The 19629-nt window shown below is 54.9% G+C and overlaps 1 protein-coding gene across 6 annotated transcripts in view; it reads left to right on the forward strand.

The window, feature by feature from the left end:
- TTC7B (tetratricopeptide repeat domain 7B) overlaps window positions 1-13174 on the forward strand; it is a 269079-nt gene extending 255905 nt beyond the window's left edge. For all 6 annotated transcript variants that reach the window (XM_039469191.2, XM_039469195.2, XM_039469190.2 and 3 more), the window contains one exon: window positions 12181-13174. In XM_039469191.2, coding sequence (XP_039325125.1) covers window positions 12181-12402 — 222 coding nt within the window. In that variant the 3' untranslated portion in view covers window positions 12403-13174. The remainder of the gene's footprint in view (window positions 1-12180) is intronic.
- The last annotated feature ends 6455 nt before the right edge of the window (window positions 13175-19629 follow it).

Genomic DNA, 19629 nt, shown 5'->3' on the forward strand with positions numbered 1-19629 from the left:
CGAGGACTCAGAGGACTTCAAAGCATGGGGATTCGATGAGAAGGCCAATGAGGGCCCCACACTGAACGCACAGTTCACACTGTCCACTCCTGGCGTGGGCTGCCTGGGGAAGTCGCAAGCTCCCTGACCCCGGAGGGGGCCGCGGCCCATCAGGGACAGCAACAGGGGCTGTGCGTCAGAGAGCGGGGGCCTAGGCACCCCTCAAACCCTGGGGAGTTCTGCTTCCCTAGCTGGTTGGCTGCTGGCTTAGAAAAATAGGCGGATTTTGGAAAAATGAGCATTGTTTCCTTCTGCATTGAGTTCAATGCTGGGAAGGCCTGAACCCCAGAAGGCACATTTCTCCAGATAAAACGTCTGACCTGGCAAAGGGGCCCCATGAGAGCGCAGCCCCTGCTGCCATCAGCTGTCCCGAGTGAGCAGAGGTGCTGCAGCCCTCGGTCCCCCAGTGCTCTGAGAGGGCGTGCTGGGGTCTCCCCTGCTCCCTCCTGGAATACTCAGCACACTCCCTGAGGAAGAGTCCCCTGGGGGTGTCCGGCCTATGCACAGACCACAACCCCTGTCCCAGAAAAAAGTCTCATCCCCCTCCTTAGGTTCTTTGGGCCTCAGAGTTTTCTCTGGGGCTGCACACCCCTGTGTCTGGCAGGGACTGGCTGGCAGTAAGTGGGGGCATTTGTTTGGCTAACTTGAAGGAGAGTGAGGAGTTTTGGTTCTGACATGGGAGCAGGGAGGGACAGAGGGAGCCACGGGGATGAAGGGATCTGCCTTCAGTGTCTGACCGCAGGCCCAAGGTAAATGGGAAAAGTGACCAGCCGGGGACCGGGCTCCCGCTCACGTCCTCCGGAGCTCTCCTTCGTCCGAGCTGTCCTCTGTCAGAAGAACGCCCTCCTTAAGGCAGCATGTCCCTGCGAGCTACGCTGCAGGCGCTTCCCTGCTCTCACACTGCCCTTCTGGGTGGGTTCCCGGCCCAGCACACCAGCTGCCTTTGTGGCTCTGGAGGTGAAGTGGCCACATGAATGTGCTGTCCCTACTTAAGAGTCTGGGGGCGGACGGGATTGGAGGCTACCCGGTGACAGCAGCAACCACCACGTCCCTGGGGAGAGGGCCACGTACAAGTCCTGGCCACCTGCTGTGTATGAGGCTTAGATGGGGACAGGCTCTCGGGAAGACCGCGGCTTGGCCTTTGGGGAAACGGGGTCGGCCCTGAGTAAAATGGGCCCAGTGAGTAAACCAGCCCCATGCCTGCCGCTGCCCAGAGCTCGTGACCTGCTGAGAGGAAGGTGGGCCTGCCTGGCGCCCAGAGGTCCTCCAGCTTGCTCTTGAGTGGTCCAATGTGGGGCTGAGGGATTGGCAGCATGTGAGTTTCACCCCACGGTGGAGCTCTGATGGGCAGAGGAGTGTAGGAGGTGTGGGGCTGTGGGGCTGGGGGGCTGGGGACACCTCCCCTCAGCCAGAACACCGGGACCTGACCCTATGGAGCTTCTGGCCCGGGGAGGCCGGCCTTCCAGCCAGGACACACACACTCAGCCCCCTGACAAGCCAGTGCCCTTTCTAAGCACTCAGAACAAACAGAAATGAAACACAAAACAGAGCCCAGTAGAGCCCAGGCCTCGCCCAGAGCTTCTAGAATCCAGGTGGAGAAGCTGGCACAGCCCCCACCCCACCCACGTGTGTTTTCAGTTCCTTTTCAAGGCATTGTTGGAAAGTGAGGTGGGGCTCAGGGCTGCCCCCTCAGCTGCGCCCACAAAATGCTTGTGCTCAGAACTGACAGTGCCTCTGACACTTGCCAGAGAAGAAAGGGCCGCCTGGGAGGAGAGGAGGCAGGGGCAGCCTCGGCTCCGTGTGCCGGAGCTGCTCCAAGGAAACCCTTTCAAAGCCAGTTCCCCAGGGGCTTCTCCGAGTGGTACTGGTTTGCGGTCTATTTATATTCTGATTTACAAGAAAAATGTTTTTGAAAACACCACCGGCTCACCCTGCTTCCCTCCGATCAATGGCATCCTCTAGAAGGAAAATGCAAATTCCTGAGAAGCAGTGACGCACACGTGCTGGTGTTTCGCATTTCGCGCCTACGGTTCAGCCAGTGCAGACGGCCGGACCGACTGTGCTGCAGCTTTGGGGAAGAGGCCGGAGCACTTGTGGGGCTCCATTTTCCTCAGGTCAGGGAACCCACTCATAGGGGCCTAGTGGGCTTCCTGAAAGCCTACTCTGCCGTGGACGTAGCCCTTGACGAGCAGAAAGCCGCTGGAGTCAAGGGCAGAGTTGAAGCACTGTAACTGGAGTCTAAAACTTGGAGGCTGGCCCTGGGCCAGGCACTGCACCAGGCTCTCCAGACCCAGCTCTTCAGGAGCCTGCCTTCTAGCCCCTCTCTGTATCCAGCAGGGTCAAGGCCTTGAGCAAGGCTCTTCTCTCTGTTTCCTCCTCTGTAAGAGTGTTGGCTCTGCGGGTGGGTTCTGGGATTTTCTTAGAGGGCAGTGTCAGATCTGTGTGTATAAGCAAATAGCCATACAGCACGCTGGGCTCAGCTGGGAGCAGCGTACCTTCTTCCAGGGGCTGCTCTCATCCCCCAGAGACCATCATGCTAATGTTTCTGGAAGGAGAGAAGGCTCTGAGTGTGCTGGCCTGACTTGGGAGCATGCACAAGGGTGACCTGAGGCCACAGCTTTCTTTAGGACTTCTCCTTCCCAACCACTCCACAGCATCCCACACCATCCCTCCTCCATCCCTCCATCTATCCAGCAGGCATTCCCCCAGAGCCTCTTCTGTACCAGTCCCACTCCAAGTGCCGTACATGCAAAGACAAATCACGGTGGTCCTTGCCCTTAAAGAGGGAGACAGATGCAGGTGAAAAGTCAGCGAACCACAGGCACTATGGAAGGGCCACCCCTCCTCTCGGGATCACTAATAGTGTCAACTGAAGAATCAGGAGGTTCATACATTTGCAGAAGGGAATTCATTTCTTATAAAGGATTGCAGCCTGCAGGGTGGCCGTCTTGACTAGCTGGAAAACGTAGCTTTGGACAGAGACCAAAAGCAAGCACTTTGAGAGAGGGGAGGGTGGAACAGGGATGTATGTGGAACTGGTTGGCCAAGTATACATATGCAACAGGTTATAGGAGGAGCTATGAATATTCACAAAAGGGGGATGTGTGCTTGTGTGTGATAAGCAAATAAGCGTATTACATGCATCCCATGTTCGCTTCAGGGTGGAGGCATAACATTTAGCTTCATTCCGTTAGGTCCTGTACATCAAAAGGTGAAGCAGGGACAGGAAGACGCACAGGGCTCTGCCTCTGTAGACCAGCCAGGACCAGCCTGTGGTTGGTGGTCTCTTGTCCAGTCAAAGCTGCAGTTGCAGCTTGTGGAATGGGAGCTCAGGGAGGGTCTGGTGGTAGGTGGGCTGCGGTTGTTTTTAATATTGCTTATCTCGAGGCCAACGCTTGTTAAGCTGCTAGAGAAAAAGAAAACCTTTGTAGCAGTTAGAAGGCACTGTATTCTTTCAGGGCTGCATGACTTAACTGTGGCCTTAGGGCTGGTTTCTAATTTGGTATCTCATTGCACAGAGTCTGTTTCATCAGTCATACGGTCTCTAGTTTAACAATGGGAATGAGAACAGCCATAATCCTCATATTGCTGAGGGCAGCCATTCACTGAAGGCGTACCCATGTGCTGGGTGACCTGCTAAGCGCCTGGCAAGCTCGACCTCATTTAATCCTCACTAAACGAGTTAGTCCAACTAACCCCCCGTTGGTTGGTATTTCTCCCCATTATGCAGATAAAGCATCTGACACTCAGAGTAAGTTGTCCCAAGTAAACGGTGGAGCTAGGATTCAAGCCCGGTCTGCTGGGGTGATCCTAGGACTCACACCCCCAACCTCCATGCTCCGCTGCCCCAGAGCGCACCATGCCCTTCCCCTGTGGCCAACCAGGTCCCCCAGCAGCAGCCAGGGTCTGTGGAACCTTTCAGACCCCTCAGCTACAGCCTGAGCCCCCAGTGTGCCATCTTGGGCCAGCACAGCTACAGCTCTGGCCACAGCCAGCTTAGCAGCACTGTCATCTTCCCAAAAGGCGACAAAGCTGAGAAGATGGGCTTTCCACCCTAGAAGCTGCCACTACAGTCCCTGACACCCCACCATGAGCTCTGTGACTTTGTTCAAAAGTTGTGGTGGTGCCTGCTCAGCTCAAGTGGCCCCAGCAGCTTAGGTGCGGTCTGAGCCACGCGAAAAGGTGCCGATCCTGGTCCTCGGTCCCCACCACCCTTGCCTTGGGCCTCACTTCCTCTGGAGAAGAAGGGACCTCACTCCACCAATGAGATTTGACCTCCAGCAGCTGCTGAGAAAATCTTTCATCCTGGGCCGGGCGCGGTGGCTCAAGCCTGTCATCCCAGCACTTTGGGAGGCCGAGGTGGGTAGATGACAAGGTCAAGAGATCAAGACCATCCTGGTCAACATGGTGAAACCCCGTCTCTACTAAAAATACAAAAAATCAGCTAGGCATGGTGGCGCGTGCCTGTAATCCCAGCTACTCAGGAGGCTGAGGCAGGAGAATTGCCTGAACCCAGGAGGCGGAGGTTGCGGTGAGCCGAGATCGCGCCATTGCACTCCAGCCTGGGTAACAAGAGTGAAACTCTATCTCAAAAAAAAAAAAAAAAAGAAAGAAAGAAAAAGAAAATCTTTCACCCTCTCTATGGCAAGCTGTGGTAGGCCAGAGCACAAGCCCTGGACCAGGCAGACAGACCCATGCTCAGTCCATGGTAGCTTTAAACAGATGCTGCTCGAGTTTCAGGATCTCCTCATTTATTCATTCTGCCCCAAATTACTCACCACCTGCCCAGTGTCAGGCCTGCAGATGCAGAGATGACCAGGGTTCACCCAGTCCCTGCCCTCTAGGCACTTACAGCAAACAAAGCCTCGTGAGGGAACAGAGCTGGAGATAAGCCACCTCAATTAATGTGTCACCCATCGCACAGAACGGTGTCAAAAGCACTTTGCAGTCAGCAAAACATACACTGCATTGATCATAATGCCTTGCATACACACAGTTCATAGAGCCTGGTGATCCACGCATTTGTCTTCCCAGGTTTACTTGTGTTTTTGGAAGCCACCTGACAACACTGCCTTAAGCCACCCATGCCCACCTCTACCCACTGCAAAGGATAATGGTGGAGTTTCTGGTCCAGGAGCAGAACAGAAAGATCTTTAAGTACTCCAGTACCATCACTGACACTAGACTTCCTACCATCCGTGGCCTTGGTGTGGCCCAGCAGGCTGCAGAATCCAGGCCCACTGTGATGTGGTGAGGGGCAGCTCGCTGCTCTTTGCACCGACGCTGCACTGCTGCTCAGGGAAGCTGAGAACAGTACCATCAGGAAGCCTACAGATAAGCCAGGCCCTGGCGCAGAAAGCACTCAGAGTGCTTCACCTCCATCCCTGCTGCGGATGCTTGATTTCCAAAACATTGTGCCTGAAGAAAAGCCACAACTAGGTAGACCCACTGACCCCCACCCAGAGCTGAGCCACAGGGCTGCTTTTCAGCAATGGCTTCTCCTTGGGAAGATTGCTTTCTTTCAGGGAGGCTATCTCCCTGTACCTGTACCCTTAGAGGGATAAGCAGTGGTCTGTGACTTGCTCTTGAACCCAGCAAACGGCTTTGCTCTTGTGCAGAGCACCATGGGGATGTCCCAAATCACCCAAATGACCTTTTTCTTTTTTGTCTCTGTCACCCAGGCTGGAGTGCAGTGGCATGATCATTTCTCACTGGAACCTCCGCCTCCCAAGCTCAAGCAATCCTCCCACCTCAGCCTCACAAGTAGCTGGGACCACAGTGCACACCAGCACATCCAGCTAATTTTTAAATTTCTTTTTCTTTTTCTTTTTCTTTTTTTGAGATGGAGTCTTGCTCTGTCACCCACCTCCTGGGTTCAAAGGATTACCTTGCCTTAGCGTCCTGAGTAGCTGGGATTACAGGCACCCACCGCCATGTCCAGCTAATTTTTTGTATTTTAGTAGAGACAGGGTTTCACCATTTGGCCAGGATTGTCTTAATCTCCTAACCTAGTGATCTGCCCGCCTCAGCCTCCCAAAGTGCTGGGAGGTGCGAGCCACCTTGCCCGGCCTAATTAAAAAAAATTTTTTTTCAGTAGAGAAAGTTTTGCCATGTTGCCCAGGCTGGTCTTGAACTCATGGGCTCAAGTGATCCACCTGCCTCAGCCTCCAAAAATGCTGGGATTACAGGCGTGAGTCACTGTGCCCAGCCTCCAAAGGGGCTTCGGTCCTTCAGGCTTCTGCCTGGGAAGACAGTGCAGGCCCGCCCCGCTGAGGGCCTCCTGTACCAAGGCTGCAGCAGGAAACCACGTGCACACAGACCTTCCAGGGGCTCTGGTGGCGGGTGCCCTCGGTGTCTGGCAAGGTGTTGGGACCTTGGGCAGCAATTATCGCAACAAAAGGCAAAAGTGAGGAAGATGCTAATTGCTCTGAAACTGGCCAAGTCCATTTCATCTCATTTGAAATAACAGGTTTAATTTAATCTCTTATTGCCAATTTGGTGCATCATCAAGATCCTATCTGTACAAAACACCTGATTATGATAATTACCAGCTTGGGAAGCAGCCTTCATCTGTGTCCGAAGAAAGGGACTAATAAGTTACTTCCTCAGTGATTTCCCAGCTCTCTGAAGCTCAGCCCCAGCCAGCTCCCAACCCGTAGCAGCTGCAGGAACACGAGGGCTGGGGAAGGTGGAAGTCTGTGTGTGTGTCCTCTCCACACACAGGGGAGGGGAGAGAGCCCAGTGTCAAGGGCACATGCAGCACAGCTGCCCGCCTCAGTGCTGCCACTCGCTACCTGTCATCTGGTCTGTGAAACTGAAGCCCCAGCAGCGCTGGCTCCTGGAGGTGAGAAAGGATGGAATGGGACCTTGGTGCCCAGTGCTGTTGGTGATTTGCGCTGGACCTCGAGCTCTTCTAGAGCAGCCCTGCACTTACCCACTCCGTCCAGCATCAAGCAATCACTTGGTGGATTTTTATTGGGTTTGATGTGGGGCGTGGAGTTGCAGGTTATATAGTAACATATCATTATCGGAATCTGCCTCCTGCAGGCTGATGGCTGGGAGCAGGGGCTGCGTGCTGCCGGTTGGGGGCAGTGTGGCCGCCTGGCTCCGCAGGGATGAGGTGCGTTAGGGCCTCAGTCAGATGGAAAAGGGCTCCAGCGGAAGGGCCCAGGCTGACCAACCGCAGCTGGGAGGCAGGAGGGGGCCGGGGCAGCATCCCGTAGAAACACATTGGCTGACAGAGGAGCCTGGCTGAACCCAGGGAAGGTTGGACCCAGCTGGTGCTGAGAACAGCTCCATGCCAGCCTCAGGAGTTAGGCCTTTGATCTCTGGAGGAGAGAGAAAGCCAGGCCTCTAGAACTGGAAAGGATGTCAGGGCTGCAGTGCAGGAGAGCACATGGGTCCTGGGAAGGGAAAGGAAGGAAGGTCCCTGGCCAGCACGCAGGGGCTTGGGTGGTGCGTCACTCCCGACAGCCAGACACAGCCAGGTCCCAGCCCCCCCTCAGTCCTCTAGGGGTGCTGGCTCTAAGCAGTGGCTCTGACTGCAGCCGGGGCTTGTTCTGGTTGATCCGCCATGGGCTGATTTCTGAGCTGCTCCTGGCTCACTGGGGAGAGGCCTATTTTTCATTCCTGTGCCAAGCCTGAGCTGGCAGCCGCTGGCAAGTCTGCGATGTCTCCCTAAGCAGCTCCAGCTTTAGGAATTAATTCCACTGAACAGATTGCTCAGGAAGCTTCAAGGTCATCTGGAAATGGCAGTTCCTACATTAGGACTACAGGTCCAGGTATATGGGCTAGAAATTTCCAAGTCCGCAAGAACCCTAGAACACCAGAGTACTGCAGAGGCTCTCAGTGGCCAACGCTGAGGGTGCCGGCTCCGTAGCCCCATGGGCTGTTGCTCTGCAGGATTTTTGAGGGCAGGTAGACATGCCCCTGGCCTATACCCTGCAGCCCGCACAGTTGACCAGATTCAGTGGGCTGCCATTTTCTAAACAAAAATCGCAGCAGGAAGGAACGGGTGAGTTCTTCCCACTCCAGGAGGGTGCTGGGAGCAGAGCCCTCCGCGTCCCACTGGGCCGTGGCCCTGGCCCTCCTGGTCTCTGCATCTCGTCCATCCACTTTCTGGTGGACAGAATGGCCCAGTCCTTTGGCTCTGGCAGCCTCCCCAAGCCTCAAGATCACAGCTGGCCTGAGGCAAGGAGCCCTCCCGGTCTATGAGCAGATATACAGGATGCTTCTAAGCTGCAGGTCTGAGCCAGAGGGAAGCGGTGTCTTGGAGAGGAGCAATTTCCCAATCATAACATGGGAAGGGGCAATAAAATCAGCAATTAGTGGTCAGAGAAATGAAAGGGAAGACACAGCATGGCAGATGCCCCCTTCCTGTTGCTTAGATGTAACTGGGTTATTACCTGAGTGCCCTGGGGCCCACATTGAGAGAGCTCCACTGAGCACTCCTCTGCTGGCCCAGGGCTTGCCTCTTAAAGCGACAGAAGCCGGGCAGGAAGTATGGGCAGCTTTAGGAGCAAGTGGACCTGGGCTGGGCGGCAGCTCGGTGTTGATTGGCCCTGGCACCTGGGGCAAGAACGTGGCCTTCCTGAACTGTGTCTACCCTATCTATCTAAAGCGGTAGTAATAGGAGATGGGCTAGATACAGTGCCCAGCATGGTGCCCGGCAGAGAACAACCCTCCCGTTGGAGGAAGAAACAGCACAGGGCTGATGCTGCAGTGGCAGTGCCTGGTGGGACCTTAGTTAGATTCTTCACCTGCAACCAAGAAAGCACATTGGCTCACCACTCATCACCCATTTGCCAGAGGCATGCAGCACATGTCTCCCTGCCAGGAGAGCCACTCAGACACCTGTCATGTGTATTCCGCATCTTGATGCACCAAGAAAGCCATGCCAGGAAGGTGTGTGATGAGCTCCGGCTGTGATCTCTCCAGGCCGCTGCTCACAGCCGCTGCCCAAAAACCTCCCTCCCTGCGTGGTTACGCTGGAGTGTTCTAGGTTGAGCACAGGCTGGTAACCGCCCTCAGAGAAAGCGGGCAGGAGCTCATTCGACCTCATGTCCTACTAAGTGCAGCCTGGCTGAGTGGCCTTGCATTTGTTCTGCTGGTTGGGAAGCAAGGATGTGGAGTTGTCAAATTCCCTTTTAAGGCGGTCCAGGCGGTCCAGAGCACTGTCCTGGGAGATGGGCGTGATTACTTGCCACCCCCAGCTGGACTCCACACCCGGAAGCACTTCAGGCAGGCACGAGGAGTCAGGAGGCGTGGTTCTGCAGTGGCCAGCTACGCTCAGCTGCTTGGCCGCCCCAGAACCATCTCTGGCAGATGCGGTCAAGGACCTGGTCATATGCAGGAACTCCAGCCCGGACACATGTTTGGATATTCATAAGAAAAGAAACATCAGGTGTTTCTGTTGTCTTCTTGAGAAGGTAGAGCTGACCCTGAAGCCTGCTGTCCCTAGCCAGGGTCGAGCAGCCCTCTGTACCTGAGGCAGTGTGGCCTCCACCTCCTCCTTGCCCAGGAGAGCTCCCTAAACTGCCTCCCCCTCCCAGAGCTGGGGGTCTCCTTCCTCCACCTCCCACCGAAGGACCTTCCGCAGGGCTTACACACTACCCTGGGCCATGGGTCTTCTTGGCTGTCACCCCAACCACGTGTTCTCCTGGGTGGACATCCCAGCTCCCCTGTGGGGAACTTACGGGTACAAGTGGCTCAGGGAAGTCAGTCTGTCTGCCGTCACACTGGCTGGTTCTGCTGACAGCCACCCTGCTGCCCCCTCGCCCATTGGTGAAGCAGGGCCCCGCGAGCAGGCGGGGCTGCCTCATGAGTGACACTGCCTAAAGGGAGGGCAAGGCTTTATTGGGAGATTCAGGATGAGATTTGAAAGAGCAGAGGACCGTAACACCTCCTCAGCGGGAAGACGAAACATTGTAAAGATGTCAGGCCTCTCCACACTCTCCAAGAGAGGTAATGCAAATGCAATTTGCCTTCTAAAGGAAATGAAGAAACTGATTTTGAAATTCATCAAAAATAGTACAGGGTAAGATTGTCAGGAAACATACTAAAAGGAAGAGCAGTGAGGGAAAGCTCTGACTCTACCCACTAAAACATGATTTGGGAGTCACAGAAATTAAAACAGTGTGGGGCTGATGCAGAAATTAGATATTGCGGCTTGTTGGAAAATAGTGCAAGGCCCCTGCTTCAGGTAATAATTCACTCTGTGATGGAGGCAGTGCCGTACAAGAGTGAGGGGAGGGAGGACAAGCTCGTTTGTGTTTAGCAAAGTAGGAGGAATCTGTCACTCCCTGCCGAGATAAAGTAGTCAACTACATAAAAGAGGGAAAATTACAATAAATAGAATTGAACATGTGTCAGCTCTTTGAAAGGATAACTTTCTAGGTTTTGAAGTGGCAACAAAAAAAAAAAAATCATCAAAGATCAACAAATTTGATTTTTCAACTTAAAACTTTTCAAAGAAAAGAATCCCAAAAGTCAAAGAATGGGCTGGAAAATTATGGTAGCAGATGACTAGCAGTCTTATGAATGGTTCCTAAACAAAAGTATGGGAAATATTTAACCTCAATGGTTATTGAAGAAATGTAGATTTCAACAAGGAGGGACATTCTGCATGTATGACATGAGCAGAAATAGAGTCACGATAGAAGGGGGCAGGTGACAGACCACAGAAACTGCTGATGGCTGAAGAAGTGGTGCAACCTTGGAGGATGGAATTTGCAAAATGTCTGGGGAATGCTAAAGAGCGTCCTTACACAGTGATCCCACTCTGGGGGGATTTGCCCAAGGGGAGAATCTCCAAATGGTTGTCCAGTCTGTTCCACTGACCACCCCCAGGGCCACTAAAAGGAACCCGTGGGGGACACTGGACTCCCTTCCCCTCTCCCCCAAGAAGTTCCTTTTTGTCTGTTTATACATAGACTGTGTGGGTGTTCTCAGTAAGATTTCATTTAACCAAAGGTTTTCAGGGATACAAAAAAGATTAGAAATCCACTGATGTAAAGAACAAAGAGGTGCTTTCTCGAAAGATGTTCATGTCTGTGTGATTCAGAACAGCAGAGAGATTGGATGTGACCTAAATGTCTCTCTCCAGAGGGAGAGATTGAGAAGGTGTCAGTGTCCATTGGATGAGACAGTACACGCATCGCTTATGGAGGTGCACGGCTTGGAAACATGATGATGATAAAATAAGTGGGACCAATGGGTATACCCCAACCGAGGAAACCTGAGATGGCAGCTGGGCACAGCCTGGGGGGACAGTGGGGGCAGGGCCTTGGTCAGGGACAGGGCTGTGAGCAATTAAAACATCTGTCATAATCATTCTGATAGTAATGCCATCAATGACATTTCTTTAGGTTAAAAAAAAAAAAAAAAAAAAGACTGGGCGTTCACACCTATAATCCCAGCACTTTGGGAGGCCAAGGTGGGCAGATCACTTGAGGTCAGGAGCTCAAGGTCAGCCTGGTCAACATGGTAAAACCACAATCTCTACTAACAATACAAAAATTAGGTGGGCATGGTGATGCACACCTATAATCTCAGCTATCAAGGAGGCTGAGGCAGGAGAATTGCTTGAGCCCAGGAGGCGGAGGTGGCAGTGAGCCTACATCACGTCACTGCACTCCAACCTGGGTGACAGAACGAGACTCTGCCTCAAAAAAAAATGCAGACTGCTGGCCAGGCATGGTGGCTAACACCTGTAATACCAGCACTTTGGGAGGCCAAGACAGTCAGATCACCTAAGGTCGGGAGTTCGAGACCAGCCTGACCAACATGGAGAAACCCTGTCTTTATTAAAAAAAAAAAAAAATTCAAAAAAAAAAATGCAGACTGCAGACTTCCAATTGGTTTATTGATGGCCCTTAAGTTTTCAGATGAACCGTATGAAGTTGCCATTTTTATATGCAAAACATGGCTGAATATCGGCCATTTCACATCAGTCAGCTCAGCGTGGGGACCATTTTGACCATTGTCCGTGAACGCAGGAAGTACTTGAGAACTCACTATGGGCCCAGCCCAGTGGTAATACATTCCCAGCTCCAAGGAGCTTAGTGGAAACTCAAGGCCAAACAGAAGCGCAGAGCTCCTGGAGCCTCTATGGCTGACTGTCTCTCTCTCTGACCCCTCCAGGCCCTGATCCTTCACCAGCTGGGCCGCTACAGTCTGGCGGAGAAAATCCTCCGGGACGCGGTGCAGGTGAACTCGACAGCCCACGAGGTCTGGAACGGGCTGGGCGAGGTCCTCCAAGCTCAGGGCAATGACGCGGCGGCCACCGAGTGCTTCCTGACAGCCTTGGAGCTGGAGGCCAGCAGCCCCGCCGTGCCCTTCACCATCATCCCCCGCGTGCTCTGAGCAGGCTCCCAGCCTCACCTGCTGCTCAGGCCTCGGAGGCCCTGCCGGGGGCCAGGGCTCATCCCGTCGCCCCACGGGGATGAATCTGCCGCACTGAGGCCACGGACGAGTGTTCGGATGGGCCACGGTGAACCATTCAAACCAACCCCGAGTCATCGCTCTCACCACGTGCGTTTCTCTTGTTTTTTGCCAGCCCAATGATAGTTTCTGAACCTACTGTCATTGTTCAAAATGGATTATGTGCCATATTTTGTTAGTTGACATCTGAGTTTTAAGTAAAATAATTATGGAATTAATCAGCAAGTGTAGAAGAATATATTCAAAGTTAAAATTCAGTGGCAGAACAGATTATTTTTATCAGAGCTGTAAAGCAAGCAACTGTCTTCTCCCCACACCCCTCCTGCCCCACCTTGGCCCAGAAACCAAATGTGAACCGTCCGTTTCCCATCTCAGCACTAGTCCCCGTCGGGACACCAGCTGACAAGTTCTTGGTTTTACTGTCAATAATTGTACCATGTGATCAATTACTGTCCTCACTTAGAACAAAGCCTGAGTCCAAGAATATTTATATTTTACCAATATATGCCTGTTACAAGAGAAGGAAATATGAGTTATTTAAGTTTAACTTTTTTATGTGAATTCAGAGTTTATTTATCGATGGAAATATGTACAAAGAAGCTTCAAATGGAATATTTACCGACATTCCTTATACATGACAGACACTTGGCTACATGGGAAGATGATGTTAATAATAAAATGATTTTTAAATGGACTCATAGCCTGTGTGATTCGTAAAAGCTCACAGACTTGAGAAAGGCTTAGTTCCTGGGGTGGGGAGCGGTCTGCACCTGAGGGCCAACTCTGGACATGTCAGCCCTTGGCACTAGAAGGCCCAGCCTCTCTCTCCCCATTTATTTTTATTTTTATTTTTTGGAGACAGGATCTTACTCTGTTGCCCAGGCTGGAGTGCAGTAGCATGGTCACTGTTCACTGCAGCCTCAACTTCCCAGGTTCCTCAGCCTCCCGAGTAGCTGGGACCACAGGCGCGCACTACTATGCCTGGCTAATTTTGTTTTTGTTTTTGTAGAAAGAGGATCTCACTATGTTACCCAGGCTGGTCTTGAACTCCTGGGCTCAAGCAGTCCTCCCACCTCGGCCTCCTAAAGTGCTGGTGTGAGCCACCATGCCCAACCCTCTCCTCACTTGTAATTTGAAGATGATCCTTGTGGTAGGGACGTGTTTCCTGAGTCCTCAGCACCCAGGCCTCCTTTTTGCAGCAGCAGGCCTGGTTTTGGTTTGGGAATTTGCCTTAGCTCTCCCCGGATGGGGCTTTGGAATTGGAGCATGTGATTCAGGCCTGCCCAAGGAGGCTCCTGCACTCATGGGCCACAGAGGGTCAGGAGTGAGCCTGTGACCTGAAGCGGTCCGGTCAGAGTGGGGGCTGCCGGGAAGGCTGTCATTCTTTCCTGCTGCCCTTCAAGCTGAGAGGTGAGGCTGGGATGGCAGCAGCTCTCTTGCCACCAGGAGGAGAAGACGTAAAGGTGTTCGAGCCAAAGACCAAATCCCACAGAGTAGACAGCAAGACCAGGAACTCGCGAGAAACAGCAGTATCTGTAGTCGCCCGGGGGCAGCCGTAGGGTGGCCCCACCTTTCCAGGACCCGGGAAAATAGGGAGTGCTGAGCTCTGACCTTAGGTGCCCTGAAGCCTGGAGGACTGCATTCAAGCCGGGTACTACCTCCCTGACTCACTGAGGCAGGTGGGCTGGGGGCAGCCAAGGAGGGAGAGACAGTAGGTGGGAGCCCCTGTTTTTGCACTGACCCTGCCAGGCGGCACATGTGGCTTTGAGTGGTCATAAGTCTTGGAATTTGCAATGTAGGACCCAGGGCAGAGGCTCGGTGTGGTGGCAGCTTGCCCTGATTGAAGGCACAGGACTGGGCTCTGCCTTCCCATGCAGGAGTGTGGGGCAAGGCCCACCAGCTCAGGACCAGGAAGGGAGGCTGGGGCCACCAAGGTGGATGGTGCAGGCGCCATGCCAGACCCTCTGCGCCAGGCTCTCACCTCGGAGACTCCTGTGCACGTCAGCCCTGCAGGGCACTGGGGCTGGCTCTCGTGTGCCTCCCCAGCACTCCTCATGGGCTTCATCTCCCTTGGGAGAACCACCCCTCTCCATCCACATAGCTCAAGAATGGACACATGGGCCAGCCCTAACAACCAGAGCCCTCCAGCTCCCCAGTGTCAGTGACTGGTTCGGGTTTGGCCATGTGACCCATGCTTGGCCGATGAGAAGCCCCCCCAGGACTTTCGTTGTGAAAATATTAGAAAACAAAGCCTCTTTCTGCTAGGTTTGATGTCCTAATAGGATTCCCGTGGGGGGCTGCGGTTGCCATTTGACGTTGTATGGGGTGGCCTGCCTGAGAATGATGTCAACATAGAAAAACAGTGAGGAAGTGGAGAGAGAGCCAGGCTCAGGGTCACCGCTGCAGCACTGGAGCCTGAGATTTTTCCATCCTAGGAGCCCGCACGGTTTCCTGTCTTGCTTAGTGCAAGTGCAGGGATTTCCATCACCTCTACCTAAAATGTGCCCAGGAAACGCAGGCAAGTCCCGTGGTCCCCAGCACTCCCCACTTGGATGTACTTCCAAACCCCTCAGTCCCCTTCGTTCATCCCACTCACCCACCTCATACTCTTGTTTTCCAGGAAGTCTTGTCCTTTCTACTCAAATCGCATGTCAAATCTCCCATTCTCTTTCATCCCCAGAACCTTGGCCCCAGCCCCACTCAGCCCAGCATCTGCACAGCTCTCAGAAGGGAGGACTGGGTTGGGGCGCTTCCTCCATAAACCCCGATGGCTTCTTAAGCTCTGGCCTGGAACTGGACTCTGTCTAGGCCCCCTGTGCACCTGGCCTGCCTCTCCTTCCCCCAGCTCTTTTGTGGCTCTGACTTTCTTCCTAGTCTTCTGATCTGCTGAGTCTTTCACAGCTAAGGACATTCATCCTTCCATCCACCTCCATCCACCCCTTCATGCACTCATTCGTCTACCCATCCTTCCACTCACCCAGCCACCCACCCATCCATCCACTCACCCAACCACCCAACCATCCATCCAACCACCTACCCACCCACCCACGCAACCATCCAAATATCCACTCACCCACCCACCCACCCACGCACCCAACCATTCAATTACCCACCCATCTATCCACCCACCCACCCAACCATCCATCCACCCACCCACCCACCCAACCATCCATCCACCCACCCACCCACCCAACCATCCACCCACCCACCCACCCACCCAACCATCCATCCATCCACCAACCCACCCATCAACCCACCCACCCAACCACCCATCCCTCTACCCACCCACCCAACCATTCACCCATCCATCCACCCACCCACCCAACCATCCATCCACCCACCCACTCACCCACCCATCCATCCACCCACTCACTAACTATCCATCCAACCACCCACCCATCCATCTATCCACCCACCCACCCAACCATTCATCCATCCACCCATGCATCCATCCATCCACCCACCCACCTGTCCATCCACCCATCCGTCCATCCACCCACCCACCCACCCATCCATCCATCCACCCATGCATCCATCCACCCATCCACTCTTCCACCCACCCATCCGTTTATCCACCCATCTATCCACCCATCCATCCATCCATCCATTCATTAACAGATGAGGATGCTAACAGGGCAGGATACTTGCCTGGAGTCATTGTGGAATTACCTGGCAGGACTGAGATTGAGATGGTCCTGAGGGATAAACCTTTTTAAGGTGCCCAGGTCTGCCCAATGGAGGCATTTTTTGGACAGTGAGATGCGGGAGATGCCCCGTTTGATTCCAGGACTACTGCTGACCCTAACTTAGGCAAGGCGTTCCTGTTCCCCAGTCTTAGTCTCCTCATCTGTACAATTCAATTCATTCATTCACTCATTCATTCATCCAACACGTATCTAATTAAGTGCTCACAACATGCCAGATGCTTATTCCAAGCACTGAGGCCACAGCAGTGCATGACACAGATGCCACATCCACTTAGGACCCACCTAAGGGCCTTTGTGGTCATCGCCCCACCTCGAGAGCCTTTGTTCAATCACATCTGAATGCCCCATCTGTCGTGGAAGGTGACATAGTCACAGGTTCCAGGGCTCAGGACGTGGATGTCTTTGGGAGCGGGGGGAGCACATTATTCTGCAGGCCACAGCGTGGGAGCTGGGAGGCTGTCAGGCTCCTGGTGTCACACAGGTGAGCCACCGTGGTGCTTAGACCAAGGGGTATGGAGGAAGTGGCAAGAGGCCCTCAACTGTGAAGATTCTGCAGACAGAGCCAGGAGGGTTTGTTCCCAAGGAGCTGGGTGTAAGGGAGGGGAGATGCCAGGGTCTTGTCCCGAGCTACAGGAAGGATGGTGCTGATGACCAGGAGACAGGAAGAGTAGGTTAGGGAGGAGAGGGGAAGCGAGTGTCTGCCTTCAGGCAGGTTGAATACAAGAGTCCTGTGAAGCTTCCAAGAGGGAGGCAGCTGGCTAGGCAGGAGCCCAGGCAAGAGCCCGAAACGAGGCAAGGGTGTGGGAGGTGTCAGGGATGCGGGGCTGGGGGCCATGGGCCTGACAGGCACCTCGGGACATGTATAACCCAAGAGGAAGAGGTCAGGGCTGAGCTCCGGGGCTGGCTGGTTTACAAGCTGGGAAATGAAGAGAATGGGAAAGAAGGAGCAGGAGCAGCTTCGAGGGAGATGGGGAGCAGGCAGGGTGAGCTTCCCGGAAGAGGCGGGTGGGCTCTCTCAATGCCCGGAGGCCCCGGCGGGGTGGCCTGAGAGCTGACCGTAGGCCTGGTGGTGTGCAGGTTGGCAGTGACCTTGACCAGTGCTGTGCTGGGGGTGGCATTTTGCTCCCCAGATTCATAGGGCGGAGCCCCCACCCCAGTGTGACTATATTTGGAGACAGGACCCTAAAGGAAGTAATTCAGGTGACATGAGGTCATCAGGAGGGCCTGGACCTGGGAGGCTTGGCATCGTCACCAGAAGAGACTCCGAAGTGTAAGTGAGCTCAGGCTCAGCCACGCCAGGACACAAGGAGAAGGCGGCCATCCGCAAGCCAGGAGGGAGCCTCGCAGGAACCCAGACTGGCCGGAACTTTTGCTTTGTTCCTTGAGTCTCCAGGACTTGGAGAAATTAAGTTCATGGTTGAAGCCACCTGTCCTCCGTGTTTTTCTTACGGCAGCCCAACCCAACTAGGGTGAGGTCCAGCCAGGCTGGAGTGGGCTCAAGCGGGAGGAAACGGGGAAGTCTCTTTCCAGGGCGTTGCTGCAGAGGGCAGGGTGGGAAGGGGCTGTGTTGAGGGCGGGCCTTGAGGAGCACCTCGTGTTTGCAGCTGGGCAGGCAGCCGGGGGAGGGAGAGCAGGAAGCTGAGTGGGGCTGGGGCTGCCTCAGCTGGGCGGGCCGGTAGTTCTGCAGAGCAGCAGCAGGAGGGAGGCAGAGGCCTGGGTGCCCCCAAACCAGGGAGCCCTGGGGAAGCGACACCCACTCCTCAGTGAGCAGGGAGCCAGCTTCAAGCAGGGTGGGATGGCAAATGGACCAGGGAGGGAGGGAGGAGGCCCTTCTTTGAAGGAGCCACCACATCCAGCCAGAAGGATCTCAGGACAGAGCCAGGCTGGGGGTCCTGGCAGGTGTGGCGGGGGCAGGCCGCTTCCCACCCCTGTCCCATTTGGGATCCATGGGCTCATCTGCCTGCCTGTCTGTCTATCTGTCTGTCCGTCTGCCTCCTTCCAGGTCCTGGGCCCTGAGCTATGACCAGGGCTCTACTGACACTCAGGGTTGGGTGGGGACCTCCCCAGGCAAGGGAGGGAGGGAACCAAGGCCTCCCGTTATCCTCCGTGCCCCTCCCCATTGTGATGGTCTAGGGGAGGGTGCATGCTCTCACGCAGGTAGGCGTGTCTGTGATCACATGAAGCCACCCCAGACTCCTCCAGACAGTCCCACGAATCTCCCGGTGGCCACACGGTCATCCTCAGGGCCCGGACCATCCCTTGCCAGTCTCCCTCCTCATCATTCCTGGAGTTCTCCACCTCTGCCCTGTGTGCCGGGCAAGTCACCAGCCTGTCACCTGCTGCCCCAGCCCCAGCCCAGTTCCCCCCAGCACAGCCAGCTCCAGGCAGGAATCGGTGACCCAGCCCCACTGAAGGGATTTCAAGGCAGGGCCAGCCACTCTGGCCACTGTCTCCCTCCGATGCCTTCACACCCCCAGTCCCGCTACTGGGCCCTGTCTCTGTATCTCCACCTTCTCATTCCTGCTTCTCCCCACCACCTCTCAAGGCCAGCAGGGTGGGCATTGCCCAGTGTGGGGACACCACTGTGCTGAAGTCCTGTAAACATTGTCTCCGGCACTGTGCCAGGAGGCTGCTCCCATCACTCCCCTAGCTCTGCCTGCCCCATCCATCCTGCCTACTCCAGAAACAGCCACACATTTAACCACAAACCTTTGAGGCCTGGCCAAGTACGCCGGGGGAGGCAGGCAGTAGCAGCCCCATTGGGCCTGAGGACCCCACACTGGCAAATGGGCCAGGCCCCAGCGCTCAGCCTCAGGGCTGCGGCCACTCCGCCACTGGCCTTCCTCCCACACTTGTGGTCATGCATTTCCTGCTGCCCCTGCCCACGCTGCCTGGATAGGAAAGAAAAAGGGCATCCTGCACCATTCAGACAGGGGCTCTGAAGATCTTCTGGGGGCCAGGCTGAGGCCCACTCCTCAAGGCCACGGCCTGGGGGGCCCACTCCAGCTCTGCACCTGCCAGGGGTGGTCCTTCCCTGGACTCAGAATCAGATGGGGCCAATCACCCCTGCCCAGCCTGCCTTCCGGGCTGAGGTGTGAGTCAGCAGGCAGCTGTTAGGCATGGTGTGTGCCAGGCAGGGGACACCAGGGTCACCGCTTCTCAGGACCACCGCACAGGGCCTCGGGGCCAGGCCTGCAGGCGGGACTCCTCTGGACACTCAGGCCCGAGTAGGGCTGGTTCTGGGGAGGAGGCGGGAAGGTGGCAGGGTACTTTCTGCAGGTCCGCCTGGAGCCACCAGCTCTGCCGACCATCCAGGCCACCCGTGGCCCCCCACAGTCCTCATCTCCCTCATCTTCTGCTGTTTGGCCATTGACCCCCTGAGGACAATAGGGCTTCCTGGTGACCACTGGGCTGTGGGTCGCACCGACCTGGCTGGAATCCC

The sequence above is a fragment of the Saimiri boliviensis genome, chromosome 2 (genome assembly GCF_048565385.1).
Source record: "Saimiri boliviensis isolate mSaiBol1 chromosome 2, mSaiBol1.pri, whole genome shotgun sequence".
In the NCBI taxonomy this organism is placed as follows: domain Eukaryota; kingdom Metazoa; phylum Chordata; class Mammalia; order Primates; family Cebidae; genus Saimiri; species Saimiri boliviensis.